The sequence below is a fragment of the Lissotriton vulgaris genome, chromosome 8 (assembly GCF_964263255.1).
Source record: "Lissotriton vulgaris chromosome 8, aLisVul1.2, whole genome shotgun sequence".
Lineage (NCBI taxonomy): Eukaryota > Metazoa > Chordata > Amphibia > Caudata > Salamandridae > Lissotriton > Lissotriton vulgaris.
This window is the reverse complement of record NC_141696.1, coordinates 745,731,092-745,749,728: the sequence shown is the minus strand read 5'-3', so window position 1 is coordinate 745,749,728 and position 18,637 is coordinate 745,731,092. Positions and strand designations below refer to the sequence as shown.

General features: G+C 46.9%; 1 protein-coding gene across 6 annotated transcripts in view; it reads right to left on the bottom strand.

The window, feature by feature from the left end:
• ERCC5 (ERCC excision repair 5, endonuclease) overlaps positions 1-18,637 on the bottom strand; it is a 235,201-nt gene that overhangs the window by 13,321 nt on the left and 203,243 nt on the right. For all 6 annotated transcript variants that reach the window (XM_086934652.1, XM_086934653.1, XM_086934655.1 and 3 more), the window contains one exon: positions 4,731-4,815. In XM_086934652.1, the coding sequence (XP_086790778.1) occupies positions 4,731-4,815 (85 nt within the window). The remainder of the gene's footprint in view (positions 1-4,730; positions 4,816-18,637) is intronic.

Sequence of the window (18,637 nt, the reverse complement as noted above, 5' to 3'; positions counted from 1 at the left end):
GTGTGTCTTTTAATGGTCTGTATGATAATCGCTCATAACACTTAAACACTGAGTTATCAAATTGCTACTAATATGTAGTCTTCTATGTTCATAATGACAATATCGGCCCTTTTGTGGATCTCCTTAGAAATTATGCTGGTGCTGTCACACAATGATTAAATGTCTTCTATTTCAGTTTGGGCAAATATTTACTTTTAATACTTATCAAATTATTTTGCAAGACCTTTGTGAATTTGTGGGTGAAATAGGCCAATGACATTTACAGCGGGTAATAGCGGTGTGAAAGTCTATAGGGCTTTAAAGTAGAATTTAGTGTGCAAAAAGATCAATGCCACAGATAGAGCAGTGGTCTCTATCGAGTCTGTGGGACAGAACACTCCTCTGCATGGTAACATAAGTGCACCCCTGTCCTGAGTGCCCAAATGGGACTGATGTCTGAATCCCTAATGCTGATTTGTGTTGTTACAGGCAAACATGGATCATGCGTGTGCGTCCTGTTTTCTCACGGATTGTGGTCTTGTTGGACCAAGAGGGGCGCTCAAAGAGGTACCCTCATAGTGGTGAGTGGTACCCTACTTGATGGTGGCAGCATACAGTGTAGTGATCAACAGTAGTGAACAAGTACTTTTTAACCTCTGTCACTGGAATGGGTCCTACAGGCACACTCACTCAAAGTTCTGCTGTTGTGTGTTTAACTAGCCTTTGGCCTGCAACTGTCTGGTGTGGAGTCCTGAGCAGCGCATGAGTGGTGTACTTACGCTGGGTGTTTGTATGCCTGTGAAGGATACAATAAAGGGATAATGCATTACTGTGCATTGCATGCAAGTTTGATGTCTGTGCTGGGTGTATGTGTGCCTGTGAGTGGTACAGAACATGGCGAATGTAGTGATGAGCAGTACATGCAGATTGAATGCATGTGCTGGGTGCACGTGTGCCTGTGAGAGGTACAGTACATGGCGGATGTATAGCTAAGAAGTCTGTGTATATTAAATGCACATGCTGGATGTATGTGTGCCTGTGAATGGTACAATACATGGCAGACTATGGGTTCCACTTTGGGAGACCAAGGGATGCATGGCGAAAGATGAGGAGAGGAATCCCCAAGAAAGATTTGTGTATTGCTGCATCCCTGTAAGCTAGGAGGGACACACTGGAGAGGGGAAAGCCAGTTTTCCTCAGCACACTTCAAAGGGAGCTCTTCGCTTCAGAGAAAGGTCACAAGGAAGGTACCTTCACACATCTCAGGAAGAAGATGAGGTGATAAGGGAATCAGAGAGTAGGTCTGAGGCCCTGGGCAAACCATTTGATATACATATCAATGTGGAGGACATCCAGATGTGAAATCTAGTCACTCCGATGACCTGTGTTGTGGGACTATTAGATTTGGAGTTGCTTCTGCTGTGATAGACTGCTTTTAAGAGGAAGACAGAGTAGAGGAGTTGGCACTTCACAATGAAACAGACCCCTAACATGAACTTCAAAGACTTAGACTCAAAATCCCATTTGGTGTCTGGAAAAGGTTTACAAGGAAGGGAGCTTGAGACATAAACTGTCAACTGCCAAGCAGTTGACAGTCAGGCTGTGTGAGGAGGAGAAGCTCTCCAAGACCTCTGCCTGTGATTAGGACTGGGGGCCAAGGCCTTCTAGTCTCCCAGATGGGTGAAGGGACATTCCCCAGTGAATCCAAGATCACCTGCCCAGCAGCACCTGTGCCTGCCTAATTGCCAAGATCAGTGTGCCCTGTGAGTAAGAGGAGAGCATTAGAGGGAGCGAGGTCCAGTCAGTAATCCTGCTAAGTGAATTCCCTTTGAGCGGTTTGAGGAGACAACTGCTGCAGCAATCGGGCCGTTTCCCATGTGCAGGAAAAAGCTGGTTATTGTTTGCGCGCAATTTTGGGAATTAGGCTCTTAAACTGTAGGAGTCCATTATGAGGGCCAAAGATGTTCTACAACCATGGCCCAGTGAGTTACAAAGGGAGCAAAGAGAAGGGGAAGAGTATTGAAGTTAGGCCGGAGTGGAACTCACGGAATTACACATCGCGGAATCACATGGAGTTACATAGAAACTCTGGAGTTCGGCCAATGGGCGGAAAATGCACGTTGCGGTTCATGCCATCAGATTTTAGTGCTGGTGGTGCGTTCCAAGCTGAAAAAATTTGCGCGAATAGAACTATGTTTTGAGCTAAAAAAAAAAAACCCTACTGGAACCGTCTGTGCGGGTAGAATTCCTACTCGAATTTTTTTTTTTTAATTGATTTTGAAGCTGCTTGAGTAGAAGATCTACTCGAGAAGCAGCCATCTGATCGAGACAGCCCACATCGGTAAAATCTCACTGGAAGTCCTCATAGTGACCGGAAATTGCACTAGGGGATGTCAAACGTCGCTCGCTAGTGGCATCTTGAAGCCTCATGTTGTTCTTGTCATTCACGTTGCTCAAATGGGAAAAAAATATGGTGATTGGTGTATTTTTGGTGGTAACTTAGCATTACAAGAGTTATGCAGAGTCGCTAAAATTCTCCTAACCAGGTCCTAACTGAGGTCATCTTTTAGTTGATTAGCCAGGCGTCAGATTTTGTCAACCAAGGGCTTGTGATACTGGATGGCACAGGTTTATGGGAGAAGCCATTTCTTATGACTGATTTGTTTACATTGGTTCTGTATGCTGGGGAGCACAAAGATGGAAAGGCAAGCAATATGCTCTGGAGGAAGAAAGGTATATCTTTATGTACTGTGGCTTGTGAAAAGCACAGGGACTGTCAGGACATGCACCTAACTATGGATAACCGCTACGGGGCTCAAAGATGCTGGCTGAGGTGATCCCATGGCTGAAGACACAAATCTTTTCACATTTTTTTGTTTCTGCTAGTTTACAAAGCAGATATTAGTTGGCACCGCAGTTGCGGGCATAGGCTCAGTGAACACGTTAAGGGCCCATGGCAATCGTTGCTTGCACCCAATTAAGGATGGTCAGGTAAGCAAATAATTTCTTCAGTACTCTCAAAAGATGGAAAGAGGGCCTCATAACGGTGTTGCTATTGGGCCTACAGCTTACGTCCATGTGCGATGTGCTTCCCTAGTTTTCATGTGTGGGTGCTGCTGCCCTTAAGATTTTAATAACTTGTGTTGGCAATTCACCTGCGAAAATAATCAATCGGGGATCATTATCCCCAGTGATGCCCATGACATTATCTCGGAAATACCTGCATTTCATTTTATTGATTTCTACTCGAGTCAGTTATGGAAGATGGCATGGTAGAACCTTTGTACAAATGTGGTTCTAGTTTCATCAGGAATAGTTAATAATCTCTATTACTGCAGAAGGTTAAACAAGAGGATTCAAGGGGTATGGGAGAATACAGAGGTAAATGTTGAACAAATTGGAGCAATGATGGAGCTTTGTCATGCACTTAAGTTGAGCGGATGAAGAGCATATTGGGGTTAAGATGATAAACATGCAGTTTGGGAAGAATAACGAGATTCAGTTAAAGGACACATCTTAAATTTAATGAAGTATTATCTGTGCCAGAGGCAATTGAGAGGAAGGTAGCAGCCACATTCCAATTTACTTGTATACTAACGTCATCCTACAGAACATTAAAAGAGTATATCCCAGATGGAAGTGAAGGAGTCCTTTTGTCAACGAAGAGTTCCTGTGCTCCATATATATACACCTTAAGAAAATACTTCTCCTTCAATAGGATTTACGACCAATGGTCCTTTAGAAATTTGTCTGTAGTTGCCTTGGTTAAGAGTAGGCTTGTCCTGGATTGGTTTAATGTTATAAGTTAAGGGTTTCTAATAAAAGTTCCTCTTGAATGTATGTGTTGACGAAAAAAACTGCAAAGAAAAACATGCATACTGATCTATTCAGTGTACACTAAATCACATAATATGTCAGGATGGGGAATTGCTAATACTGAAGCAGACAATTTTGATCTAAAATTAAGATCAATAATTCAATTGCTCAAGTGAATAGCAAAATATCCAATACATTCCACCAATAGCAGTGTAGAAAATAGACCTCTAAATTTAAAAATAAAAAAATGACAAAAATGGCCTCTGCGAAGTTGTGTGGGCTCCAGCATGAAAGCTGATTGATTCATATCACAAAATAAATAACTTTTATTTGTGTATCTGAAGTTAAATATGTGGTGAAGGCCAACAGTCCAAGTGAAGGAAGCTTAAAATATGATTCACAACCAATGGGGGAGTGTAAAAGGTTAGCTACAGATAATATAATAAACTGTAGCCCAATTAATTCAATTCCTTGTTCAATAACGAAGTTACCCTTAAATATCCAAGGTCTTGCTGAGTACAATGTTTATGCTCCTAATGGTGTTTTTGCACTTGTTCTGTCAAAATTACTTGCACCAGGAAGTTGAAAATACACCTCATCCATGGACAAATATTGTGATTAGTTTGGAGGCGGAGTTTCCTTTTCTTTCTTAGATAAATATCTAGTTGGATTGAAACCCCTTCCATGGCTAGACTGCACTGCTTTGAAAGGCAGCGGTCATGAAATTGAAGACACAGGAGGTATTCAAATTAGAATTATATTTTTGTGTAGTGTTACAACTGCAGTAAACATGCCTAAAACAATATGCTGTCAGTATGGATGTAAACAAACAATGGCGACTGGCTGAGCAAGCAACACTCCAGTTGCCTTAATGCGGCGTAACTGACCAAAACAGATTAAGCAACATACTTGAATTAGCTGGATTCAGTGATTACCTGTTGTGCATTAAGTTGTTTTAACACTGGCAACAGAATGTCATCAGTCTTCGACCTATACCATCCAAAGGCAGTTGCACAGAATATGCAGGTGGTTAAGAAAGAACACATTTTAAATTATATTTACTTAAAAACAGAATGAAATGCGGTCTTAGCAGTTTTTAAAACAAGTACTGGACAATGCATACCATCTATACTACTATTATAAAGAGAGAACTGTGTACTTTGAGCCAGGTAAACTCAAAAAGTACACCACCAATCCAAACACCCAAGACATCTTTCAAAACCTCAGGGCAAGCAGAAGGACATAGGTTATATAAAAATAAAAAAGATAAGTTCTTTAAAAAATTTAGGAATAAAAAAAAAGTAGTCCCTTGCAAGTAGCGCCGGCCGCGACATGCGTGATGACATCGGGAGCGTGGGGAGGAGCGGCGCTCAGGAGCAAGAGGAAGAGCGGCGGACATGAGCGCGGGGTGGAGCTGCGGACAGGCGGGGAGCAGTGGCGAGCGGCGGACAAGCGGTGACGAGCGGCGAGAAGCGGAGGAGCAGTGGAGCGGTAAACTCAGCAGCGCAGGGAGGAGCGGCACTGAGGTAAGTGAAGCAGCCGCGGGTGCGCACCGAGGGACGGGCGGGGGCCATGAGTGCTCTCAAGCCTTTTACTCAAAGTCGGAACGTCGGGGGAAACAGCAGACAAGAGCCGCTGGTGCGCACCGAGGGACGGGTAGAGGGACGGGCGGGGTCCATGAGTGTTCGGAAGCCTTTTCCTCAAAGTCGGGACGTCGGGGGAAACAGCGGACACGAGCGGGGGCAGAAGCGGCCTTGACCAACAAAACCGGAGCAAGGAAACACTGCAAGTACGCTCTGCTGCTCATGGCCGCTCTGCTGCGCATCTCCTGCTGCGATGCTGCCCCAGCCCCCTTCTGCCCCGGGCAACGCCGGGGCGGGCTGCTAGTTTTATTTATAAAACAAAGTTCCACACACTAATAACAAATTCTAGAATGTGATACTTATGAAATTAGCTATATGAACCAGACGTAATAGCATGCAATAGATCACACATCGTGGTGTCCTAAGGCTTTTTTCAACTGCACAAATCATAGATGCACATGTGCATCCACAGTATCAGAAATAAGCGTAGCAGACTGAAATACATGAGCAAATGCAACAATAAAGCGGAGGTCAGAAGGGGAACAGAGGAAGGCTGAGGCTGAACACATCGAGGCATAAAGTGTTTCACACACTCATACATATAAACAGACCATGGTCAATGTAATGGTCTAACAGGTTCAATAATCGGCAGCGGCGTCGCCATCAGGTGGCAATATGAATAGGTAGTCCCGAAGAGGTTGCCAGATTTCCTTCGGTCTGGAAGTTAAGGGCTGTAGGGAGGCATGAAGTTCGCTGGTGATGTCACTGAATGTCATTTTTTAGGCAGGCATTGGTAGTGGAGACCCTTCTACTGCCCCAGTGTAAAGCTATCTGCTGTTTGGAGAACATCAGTGCTATGGCTGTAAAGCGTCGCAGGCCCGCACTAAGGGGTTCAACACATCCTGAGAGTGCCATCAGGAGGTCAGGGTCAACTGTGGGATCAATCACGGTGGATACCAAAGGAAAAAATGGTCTGCATAATGGTGTATAACAGTAGAATTCCAAGTTTAGTGTACATAATTGGCCTGGTCTGTTGCGCACATGGGACACTGATGTCATCTCCTGGGATCTAACCTAGCGGTTAGACTGGATTTGGAAGGTTTGTTTTAGAGCAGTACCCCCGCTCACTGGACGGTGGTGTCGGGCCAGCTCCATGTTGTCTAGTCAGCGCCGGAAGGGACATCTGCGTCACCTGTATAGGCGCCACCTCGGCGTGCTGATGTCAGTTACTAATCATGACTTTCCACGCCAGAAGTGCGGAGCCATGAAGAGCACTGACACTGGTGTGTCCAAACCAGGGCTTAAAAGGGCCAGCCCTGACCCTAGAGATTTGTCCTCAGCGCAGGGAGAATGGGTGAGTCTGTAATTAATCTGCGGCTAGATTTAGTCTCTACCAAATAAGGCGTTACCAAAGCCAAGTAACTTGTTCATCTGATAGAGACTTCTAGCCGCAGTTTCCCTACCTTTGAATAGATATCCAAGCAATACTATTCCCAGTGGACAAATTTAAACTAGGAAGTCCTGCAGGACTGAAAGGGTGAAATGCCCATCCCTGCGGACCTGACTGTCCAGGCAGTAAAGCTTGGTAAACCTGTGCAGGGAAGCTCATGTTGCTACCTGGCAGATATCCAGGACTGGGACTCGACGAGTGAACGAAGTGGTCACAGCTTTATCTCTGGTGGAATAAGCCTATAAAGTTTCAGGTGGCTGCTTCTTGGGTAGCAAATTCTGATGCACAGAATGACTCATTGAGAGATGTTCTGCTTCGGCACCACCCAACCTTCCTTTGCACCAACATACCAAACAAAGAATTGGTTGTACACCCGGAACTCACGTGTGTGGTTAAGGTAGAAGAAAAATGCTCTTTTTGGGTCCAGAAGGTGGAGTCGCTCCTCTTCCTTAGAAGATGTGGAGGAGCGTAGAAAGTGGTCAAGATGACAGATTGGCCCACATGAAATGGTGTTTCTACTTTCGGCAGGGAAGAGGCCCTAGTGTGAAGCGCCAGTTTTTCTGGTAAATTAAGAAGAATAGAGACCTGGAAAACAAAACCTGCAGCTCACTCACCCTTCGGGTCGATGTAATCGCCTGATGTAATCGCTACAAGAAAGGATGTTTTGATAGTGAGCAACTTGAGGAGGCAATTGTGCAAAGGCTCGAAAGAAGCAGACATCAAGAATGTGAGAACCAAGGTAAGGTCCCACTGAGGCATAATGAAAGGGGAAACAAATGCACAAGACTCTTCAAAAACCTATTTACAATTGGGGTCTTGAAAAGGGAGGGTTGGTCTGGCATCCGCAAGAAGGCAGAAAGATAGCCCTTGAGAGTGCCCCGAGCAGAGCCCTGCTGGGCAAGGGAAAGAATTAATAACAGTACCTCAGAAAGAGAGGCAGAAAGGGAATCAATTAGTTTGGATGAATAACAAGCCACAAGATATTTCCACTGGCAGGCATATACCGTCTTGGTGAAGGGACGCCTGGCTGCAAGAATAATGTTACAAACTTTGGGAGGAAGGTCGAAAGCGATCAACTGCTGCCGCTCAATCTCCACTCAAGAAGGCAGAGAGTGGACAGGTTCGGGTAGAGGACCCTCCCCTGCTGCTGCAACAGAAGATCCTCCCGAAGGGTCAGCCTGATAGGAGAATCGACAATCAAATTCAGAAGCTCAGGATACTGGACTCTCCGTGCCCAGTCCAGAGCCACAAGAATAATCTTCTTGAGAACTCTGGGCAGGAGTGGTATGGGGTGAAAAGTGTACCGGAGACTGGAGCTCCATTCAAGACAAAGTGTGTCTCCGAATGAGAGCTAGCTGGAAACTCCAGTGCTCAAAACTGCAGCATTCTCGGCGGAGGCGAGCAGATCTAACTAAGGAGCTCCCCATTGCTGAAAGAGACCTTGTGGCACCTCCAAGCAGGGATGCCATTCGTGATCTGCTAGGCATTGAGGGCTGAGTTCATCCGCTCTGGCGCTCAGGGAACCTGCCAAGTGTTGAACCACCAGGGATATGCCCTACTGTTCCAGCCATGTCCAGAGACGCAGGGCCTCTTGATGAAGGGTCCACAACCCCACCCCGCCCTGTTTGCTGCAATACCCCATGGTGGTGGTGTTGTCCATGAACACCTTCATTGGCCCCCTCTGGATGGAGGGTAGAAGGCTTTCAATGCCATTAGGATCGTATGGAAACCCAGGATAGAGCCAAAAACATTGGTATCAGCCTGCATATCCTGGATTTGCTGTTCGGGAGGAATAGCCCGAAGCTGTACTGCGTCCATAACAGCTCTGATAAAAGGGAGTGTCTGAGAGGGAATAAGGTGTGACTTTGACTTCAACCGCGGCTACAAGTCTCTATCAGATGGCCCAGACAGTAGTGTTTGGTATGTGGTGACGCCCGTGTTGCAGTCTGACAGAGGTTTAGGACAGGGACTCAGCAAGCTAACGCAGTGTTTACAGCCTAGGCTCTCGTGGAGTGAGCACACAAACCCTCAGGGGATTGCTTTTTGGCTGGCTAATGCATAGCAAATCTTTATGCAGAGCACTATCTATTGTGAGATGCCCATTTTCTGCATGGCAAAGCCTTTCTTAGCTCCAACCTCACCAATACAGAATTGATCATCCACTAGAAATTCTTTAGCTCAATCAATGTAGAACAAGAACTCTTATTTTGGGTCAGAGTTGTGGAGTCTCTCTTCTTCCTTAGAAGAATGAGGAGGAGCAAACAAAGTAGGCAAGGTGATGTTCTGGTCTACATGAGAGGGTGTCACAACCTTCAACAGAAAGGAGGTACAATTCCTGAGAACTAGCTTGTCAGGGTGAAAGGTGGTATAAGGAGGGTGCACAGAGACTGCCTGCATTTCACGGACCCTCTTGACCGATGATATGGTCACTAAGAAAGCCATCTTGAGGGTTAGTAAATGTAGGTGACAGTTGTGCAGCTGCTCGAAAGGCATGCACATCAGAAAAGGCTGGACCAGATTTAAGTTCCATTGGGTCATGGTAAAGGGTCTGAGAGGAAACAAATGTTGGAAACCTTTGAAGAACCTAGTCACAACAGGTGACTTGAAAAAAGAAGGTTGTTACGGCAACCGCAAAAAAGACAAAATAGCTGATAAATACCCCTTAACTGTGCCTAGAGTAGAGCCCTGCTGGACCAGAGACAGAACAAATGATAAAACACAAGAAAGGGTGGAGAGAGAGAGCGAGGGTTGATGTTCCTGTATGCGCACTATGTCACAAATTTGTCCCTGCAGCAGGTATAATCTTGGTGGAGAGTAGCCTGGCTATCAAAATAACATTGTAGACTTCAGGAGGAAGGCTGAAAGCTGTCAATTGTTGATGCTCAATCTCCACGCATGAAGGCAGAGGATGGGCTAGGTCGGAAGCAGGACCCTGCCTCTTTTCCTCCTGAAGAGGCAGCCTGACTGGAGGACTATTCTCCTGCTCAGTAGCTCTGGATACCACACTCTGCATGCCCAGTCCAGAGCCACAAGAATAACTTGGGCCCAGCCGTTCCTGATCTTTTTAAGAGCTCTGGGCAGGAGTGGTATTGGCGGAAAGGCATAAGGGAGGCCAGAGCTCCACTAGAGGTGAAAAGCATCTCCGAGCGAGAGCCATCTTGGAAACTCCAGTGCGCAAAACTGCTGACATTGCACTTCGTGATGGTAGCGAACAGATCTAATCAAGGATATCCTTACTCTTGAAAGACACCCTCCAACACCTCCAGGTGGAAACGTCATTGGTGATCCGCAAGGGATTGATGGCTGAGTTTGTCCATCCTGGCGTTCAGAGAACCTGCCAGGTGATTTACCACCAGGGAAATGCCCCAACGTTCCAGCCATTTTTACAGATGTTGGATCTCTTGACAAAGGGTCCACAACACCAACCGCCCTATCTGTTGTAGTACCACATGGTTGTGGTGTTGTCTGAACACTTGCACCAGCCTTCCCCTTACAGAAGCAGGAAATGCTTGTAATGCCAACCGGACTACCTGCAGCTCCTTCAGGTTGATTTGCAGTCTGGACTCCACCGGAGATCAGAAGCCTCTGATTATCTCCACCTCCCCCAGGGGGCTGCCCCAGCCCAGGACTGATGCATCTGTCACTACAGTCAGCTCTGGCTAGGGAAGGGAGAGAAGTCTGCCGCTGACCCAATCACGGTTCGTCAGCCACCACTGAACATCATTTGCAGTTCCCTCCAAGATCAGCACCAGGTCAAAGAGAGTCTCTAGATGCTGTAACCACTAGAGCTTCAGGGCCCACTGCAGAGCCCTTATATGCCAATGGGCATGTGTCACACGAAGAATGCAGGAGGCCATGAGGCCCAATAGCTTCAGAGTCAGTCTCACCAAAATCCAGGATAGAGGCTAAAACATCAGTATCATAACCTGAATATCCTGCACTCGTCCCTTAGGAAAATAGGCTCGAAACATCACTGTATCCAGAACACACCTGATGAAACAGGGCTTCTCAGAGGGAGTCCTGTGTGACTTTGGCACGTTTATAGTGAACCCCAACAAATGGAGGAGGTCTGCCATAGTTTGGAGGTGGGAAACGACTGCCTGGGGTGAGCCTGCTTCAACGGCAAATTGTCAGGGTAGGCGGAAGTTTGGAATCTCTGACCTCCGCAGATATACTGCAACCACTACCATTACCTTGGTGGACAGCCGAGGGGTACTGGCAAGGCTAAGAGGGAGAACAGTAAACTGAAAGTGCTCTTGTCCCACCGAGAACCGCTGGTAACGTCTGTGGGCAGGCATGATGGTGATGTGGAAGTATGCATCCTGCAAGTCCAATGCTACCATCCAGTCCCCAGGGCAGACAGGACTTGAGCTAATGTGAGCATTTTGAACTTCTCCTTTCTCAGAGAGAAGTTGAGAAGGTGCAGGATTAGGATAGAACAAAGGCCACGGTCCTGGGGCACCAGAAAGTCAAGGGAATAGCAACCATTACCTACTTCTGATGCAGAGACCACCTCAATGGCTCCTTTGATCAAAAGAGCCAACACTTCCCGACAGAGCAAGAAGAAAAGGGTGAAAGACAGACAGGGGTTGGCGAGGGGCCAAGGAAAGGCCAAAGGACCTAGCTGTAGCTTTGTTGTCCTTTAAGTGCTCCAGTGTAGAGTCAACCTTATCAAAAAACTAAGAGCCATCAAGGGGCATGCCCATGATTGAAGCTTGGACTTCCCCCGAAAAGCCAGAGGTTCTCTGACAGGCAATGTGCCTAAGGGCCACTGACGAAATCGGGAGTAGTCTTATCGAGTCCACATCTCATAGTGACTTTGCTGCATCTCTCCTGTCTGCAATTGCCTGCGACAGTATGGCTCAGGCCTTCTCCGAGATCATGGGTAGCACTTGCACAACTGAGTGCCAGATTGTAAGGGTCGATCAGCCCATGAGGCATGTTGTGTTCTCTGACTGCAGAGCTAGGCTGGAGGAAGAGATAATTCTCTTACCGAAGGTATCCTTCCTCTTGGATTCTCTACATGGTGGACTGTTTGGGAACGTGCCAGGGTTCATCCAGAACATGGAGTCATGGGCCACCAAACTGTCCAGGTGGGGTGCTGGGTGAGGTCCCCTACAGCAGGGCAATGGTGGTGGGAAATTGTCCTGCACACAGGAGCCCCTGTCAAGGGCTTGGGTTAGGCTCCAAGTAGGACATTGGTAAGGGCTTCATTAAGTGGGAGTAAGGGTGCGGATGGGGCAACTCCTGGATGAAGCAACTCAGTCAAGTTGTTCATCTTGCCTGACACTAAGGACAACTAAAGGTCTAAGACCTCAGCCACGCTTCGCACCACCATAGTGAATGAGGCACCCTCCTCAGTAGACACAGTATGGGGGAAGAGACCATGCCAGTGCCTGGTGAAGTGTCTAACTCACTGGCATCTGCCAGTTCTTCATACCAGTTGTACTCAGTCTCATGTAGAGGATGCTGGTATCCATAAGGGTCCTCCGACTCCTCCCATTCATCTCCCTCTACAGGTCTGTCGAACAAAAAAGGCACTGGCTTCAACTCAGAAGGCTTGGTCCTGGCGTCGGACGACACCCGTCAGAAGACACCCATTGGGCTATATGTCAGTGTCGGGAATGATGATGGGGATGGCATTGCTGTGGGGTGTTGGTGGCACTGGGAGTGTTCTTACTGGAGAAGGGTGCGGTCTTCCAGGCTCTGCTGCTCTGGAATCAGGTTCAAAGAACTGGACTGGCGCCAAGGGAAAACCCGCCAGCAGGACTCAAGGGGGGGACCCCTCGCGAATTCAAAGGCACTACAGAGGTATTGGGGCACCCAAAAATGAGGTGCACGGTCTCATAGAACTCACCTCGCTTAGTTGGGTGAGGATCGCTCTGTGTGGTAAATGGCTCACTGTATAGTGAGCTAAAAAGAAGTGCAGAGTGAAGAGAGTCTAGGGGATCCCCAATTGGGTTACAGAGGCTAAAGTAAATAATACTAATGCTCTCTTTTGTGGTAGTATGGGCAAGCAGTTAGGCTTATCAGAGGGTAGTGCTAAGCATTTGTTGTACTCACAGAGTCAATAAATTAGACACACACTCTAAGAATAAATCCTAGACCAAATTTTAAAAATATCACTTGTTTACATATATTTTGTAAAACCAAGAACTTTGTTAAAAAATAAGTACTGTTTTTATTTCTGTTTTTTAACTTGTGCACCTTTATGCACAATGAAATCCTATGGAGAGAAAAGACATATATGCCCAACGGTAAGTACAGTCAGATTCAGGGATTCACCTTCTCGGCTTTGGGTTGTAGTGGGTCAAGGTACAAAGTACTAGGTGGAGAAGTGTGGCTCAGGGGTTAGAGGCGGCAGACCTGGAGCTTGAGTTCGGCCCGGGACCAGGGTTCAATTCCCCGCCTCGGCGGGTCTTGGGCTCAAAAATTCCATGGACTCGTTAATTCTCGCTCCGGTGCCTTCTCGAATCACGGGTTCACACTCTGCGACTCTGGGCAATAGCTTGCTTAATCTCCACAACGGCCCCTCGCGGCGGGATGCCTGGCTTTCACCTTGTGGATACCCTGCCAGGGTATCTCACAGGGGAATACCAGGACGGGTTCCCTAAGCAAGCGCTGAGATGCCCCAGGGTAAGTCGTGCGCTATATAAAACTCATTCATTTCATTACCGGCAATTCATCGGGTCTGCCTGAATTTAGTTGGGAGCAGGGTGCTTATGAGGTTAATAGCTGTGCGCTTTGGAGAAGGGATCCACCTAAAAACAGGTTGCTAAGGGGGACTTGAGGATAAGTCAGAGAGCTCCCAAACAGGGGCTTAGATTGCAAGGGTCTTTGGAGCAATGGGATTTGTAGTAGATCTCCAGCTTGCAGGATGAGTCACTGTCATGACTGTTGAGAGTTATGAGTGGGCAAGGTTTAGCACCAAAAGTTTACAGTTCTACTGCAGTTTTCCCTAGGCTGTGGCTCTTCTTCATCCTCTTCTCTTGATCCATAGAATCTGAGTTCTTGGGTTTAGGGGTGCCACCTAAATACTTAATTTAGGGGCTAACAGGTAGTAGCCAATGAGCTGCCTACTTTTAGGAGGTCTACACCCTTTAAATGACCACTTCCTGTGGAAAGCGGGCATAACCCGGACCCTAGAATGCTAATTCCGTATAAATCAAGATGGAGGAATATGAAAAGGTGGTGTCCACATCAGCTAGTTCACCCTACGGGTGGGAGCTGGCATGGTGATGGACACCCCTCCTAACTTACTAGTTTTCCTGCCTGTCTTGCTGCCAAAAGTGGGGGCTTGGACAGGTGGGGGGCAGGCATCTCCACTATATAGAGGCCAGGGGGCGCATACCAAAGGTGGTGGAAGCCTCCAACCATAGCAGGCTTTTTTCCTGACCCCTGAGAGGGAGGGCTCCCACCTCAGGGTGATCAGTAACTTGTTTGTGGTGACTGGCTGATCAAGACTAGTCAGTCAGCACAGGGGGCACCTTTAAGGTGTACTCTGTGTACATGTATTAATAAATCCATCACTGGCATCAGAGTGAGTTTGCTAATACAAGATGTTTGGTACCAAATATCTGGGATACCGTGAGTGCTTCATGTCGTTTGGGAACTCAGAATCACAAGTGTCCAGCCAATGTACCCGTTATGGCTTCCCTAAGAACTGACCTAGATATCACAGGGACACATAAACTCAATCAAGTATGTCCACACATGGGGTATACTGCACCGTGCCTTAGGGATGTAAGGCCTGTTGTAGGAGTGACTTACCTATAGCATAGTAGTGTTTGGCAGGCATAGCACACAGGGATGTGCATCATGTCGGCTCTTTACTTTTCTCTTTTCTAAGACACACAGGCTGCAATGGCTGTTTGCATGAGCTTGGTGAGGGGTCCATTAGGGTGGCAAAATTCATGCCCTTAGGGACCCTCTTTAGTTCCAATGCCCTAAGTACTAGGGGTACTATTTACTAGGGACGTACATGGAGCCTAAAGTGATGCCAATTGTGGAACAACGGTACAGTTTAGGGAAAGAACACTGGTAAGAAGGGCCTAGTTAGAAGGTACTCAGTACACTTTAAGTCAAGGCTGCATCAGATACCAGGCAACAAGTGAAGGTTAACCGTGTCAATAAGGCCACTTTCCTACACCCTAGCTCTGGGAAGATCAGGGAGGCGCAGAGCGACCCTGATATAGGCTCTGCTGAGGAGTAATGCCTGGAGTGCAGTCGCTCCTGTGCCTCATCCGAGGATTTGGATAGGTGCATTGAAGTCGAAGACAAAGTGGTAGCTCTTCTCAGATCGGCGCTAATTGGCACAGAAAGAAAAGAACTGACGTCTGTGTGCTGGGATGGCACCTATTTAGGCACTGTGCATGTCACTTTTGGCATGAATCTGAAAATGCCACCAACAAGCTTGCAGGAGTACTGCTCGAAAAGTTTCTGATCCAGTCTGAGGCCTGAGGAATATTCTAAGGTAAGGAATCTGCGGCTGGAAGTCTCTATCAAATAGCCAGATTCACTAATCACATTTTGCATTCAAGCATCACATAGTTACAGTAAGCTACGTTTCCATTTGAAAAATTGAAATTTGATCCACAGCATCAGGTTGTGGATTTTCACAAACGCAAATTCACTTACTCTGGAAGGTACACCTACTTTCAGAACTTTTCTAACTGAGCAATTTTGAGGCAGAGAAGGGAAAGTGAGAGGAGGCTTACTTGTAGGGCAAGTGACTAGCAAAGTCTTGTAGACTCGTAAGTACACTTAATTTCAGCTGTCCATTGAACAATAAAGTCATGCACACCAAATGTCTAATTAGACGGTAAACAATGAGCAAAACACTATAAGAAAACGGTTTTATAAATACTAATGAATTATTGCCTAGAAGGCCATAATATTTAATTACTGTTTTTAAAAAGTGATCAAACTTCTATATATGTGCGTGCATTTTATCAATCCTTAGTACACTTATTTATTGGCCTTTGCAGGAAAGTGCTCATTTTTGCATGGTTACCCTCAACATTTTGCCAGATACCCGATGCCAACTTGACTGAATGTGTGCTGTGGGATCCTTCTAACCAGGCCCCGGCACCTGAGTTCTTTCCCAAAATTGTACCTTTGTAACCACAATTAGCACATCCCTGGCCACAGTTAAGCCCCTTGAGAAAGGTACCATGGGTGGCAAAGGCCCTGTGACTGGGAAAGGCCTCTAAGGGCTGCAGCACCAATTGTGCCACCCATAGAGACCCTGCACATTAACACCCACACACTGTCATTACAGGCTGCATATTTTGCTGCAGAGAAAAGTCGGGAGTCGACATGGCACACATCCCTAGGTGAGGAGTAAACTGTGCATTTCTTGTAACATGCACACTGGAGTTTAATATTCCCCTGATGAAGGGCTACCAGCAGCCCAAAATGCATTGGGATTACCAAATCGGAGAATAACTTAGTGTTTCAGTTCCATTTTTCTTTTCAAAGTTGATTACCCATGGACTATAAACTACATGTAAACTGAATAAATTCAATTTATGAATACAGACCAATCTGCTTCAAACCTATTTAATGTAAAACAACGGACATTCTGCGATGCATTGAGGGGACAACACCCCATGGGGCGGTGCTAATTTCAGTTGTTACCGACACTCATGGATCAGTGGGCTATACCCGATCTGCAAGCACAACTTCACGAATTTGGAAACTAGAGTAAAAAGTTGGTCCTTGGAACTTAGGGATGCATGACCCTCTATCCTACATACATCCATGTGTGCCATGCCTGCAACTCACTGCCTGTGATATAGGTAAGTCACCCCTCTAGCAGGGTGCATTAGACCACAAGTGAAGGTACATTTGCATGAGTACTGTACCCTTACAGTGTCTAAGTGCATTCTTAGCCATTGTTAGTAAAGTAACATAAAGAGTATATGACCTGGGAGTTGGTCATTACGAACTCCATGGCTCCATAATTGCTTTACTGAAACCTGGGAAGTTTGGTAGCGAGCTTCTCAGCACATTAAACCCACACTGATGCCAGTGTGGGATTTAATGTTAAATGCACTCAGGGGGCAACTTAGAAATGCCCCTGAAAAACGACCAACCCTGGTTTGGTTCCTGAATGGATACATGGCATTTGCCACCACAGACAGGTTTCTGGAACCCTGGGTAGAGCTCCTACGCTCTCTGGGTCCAGAAAAAAAGGCCATCCTGGGCAGAGGTGCCATGCCTCCTCCCCCAGGATGGGCTTGGTCCACGAAGGGGAAGCTTCAAAGGCCTGCCGAATTTGTTAGCTGACCTGCCTTTTTTTTTTTTTTTTAATTTTTGAAACCTTTATTGTGCATAAGAAATGATAACAAATACGGGCCTACAACCATCCGGCCGGCCACGAACAATCAGTTAGCACAACAGCATACGTTATGGCGACACAGCACTGTAGCCGAATCGCAAACATTTAAAGGACGAAAGACTGAAGGATAACGCAGCACCGTGTCACAGGATAATTGTAGGTCAAATTTTAAAGTTTTTGTTATGCAACTATTGAGATCAGGCCGTAGTGTTCCGTACTAAGAAAAGAAAAATATAAGCTTGGCCCATGCAGGCGGGACTGAATTTTAGCACCTGTGTCAAGCAAATCGTAAGTCGGTAAGCAAGTCCCAGCCAGGCAGGATGGCCACACAATAGTCATGTCACGTCGTAGCACCTATGACCCAGTCACATTCCCACTGCCACCCTATACCCAGCACTCCCAAACATGGGCAAGAAAGTGAAAATCATAGAAAGAACAAAGCAGGTCCCATAGAAACAAACAAAAAAGAATGATAACCCCCCACCCTACACACATGCAGAGGCTATGGCCTACCCCCCCCCCCCTAGCAGCGTGTCTGTCGCCCCATAAACCCGAAATTTAGGAAGAAGAAAAGACGGAAGAAAGGAGAAAGATCAGCGGGAAATGCAGAGGAAGGAAAGAAGGAGACGAGAGGAAGAAGAAAAGGAAAAGGAAAAACGTCACTCTTGAATTCAGGGAGGGAGAAAAGAACAAGCTAATCTGCCGCTCCCTAAAAGGAAAAAGGTAGGGGGAGGAGCCCACTGAGCATCAGAACTCCCGGGAACCCAGCCATCCACTACGTACCCACACCGAAATCTCATACTCCAACAGCGGCTGCGCTGTACCAAATTGCAACAATAGGAGCGATGGAAGAAAACAATACACGATGTGTGCACACAACATTTACAGGAGCAGTTTCAATCCCTGTGCAGCCCACACGGAGAAGCATTGTGTCATTAATCACCCCAAACACGACATGGTAGCGGGCACACGTCGAGGCTAGTCCTTAATAATCACCCTTTAGGCCCTGGACCCAGACAGAACCCCCCTCCCATCATCAAAGAGCACAGCTATTCAGGATAGACACAGGTTCAACTGGGAAAGAGGCTGCAATTGCAAATCAGTCACCATATCAAAACGATAGACAGTCTAGGTCACCGCCAGCCGATCAAACTAGCCGAAATGGGGGGCCACATCAACCCTGGCCCGATCGACGAAACTTCTCCAGGCATGGCCAGTCCAGCGGACACCCATCCAACAGAACAATGGAGCAAGATGGCCGCTCTCGACGGGAAAAGTGCAAAGAAGAGGAAGATGAGCGTCCCCGGTCTCCATGCAGGGACAATGATGGTGGAGGCCGAGCCTCGGAGTGCGGAGTGGAGAGAGACATTGTAGCAACATCCATGTCGATGGGTAAGCCAACAGCACTATTGCCAGAAATCACCAGCGGCAAAGCAGGCGCCTGTTGCAACATAGTATCCGGGCCAA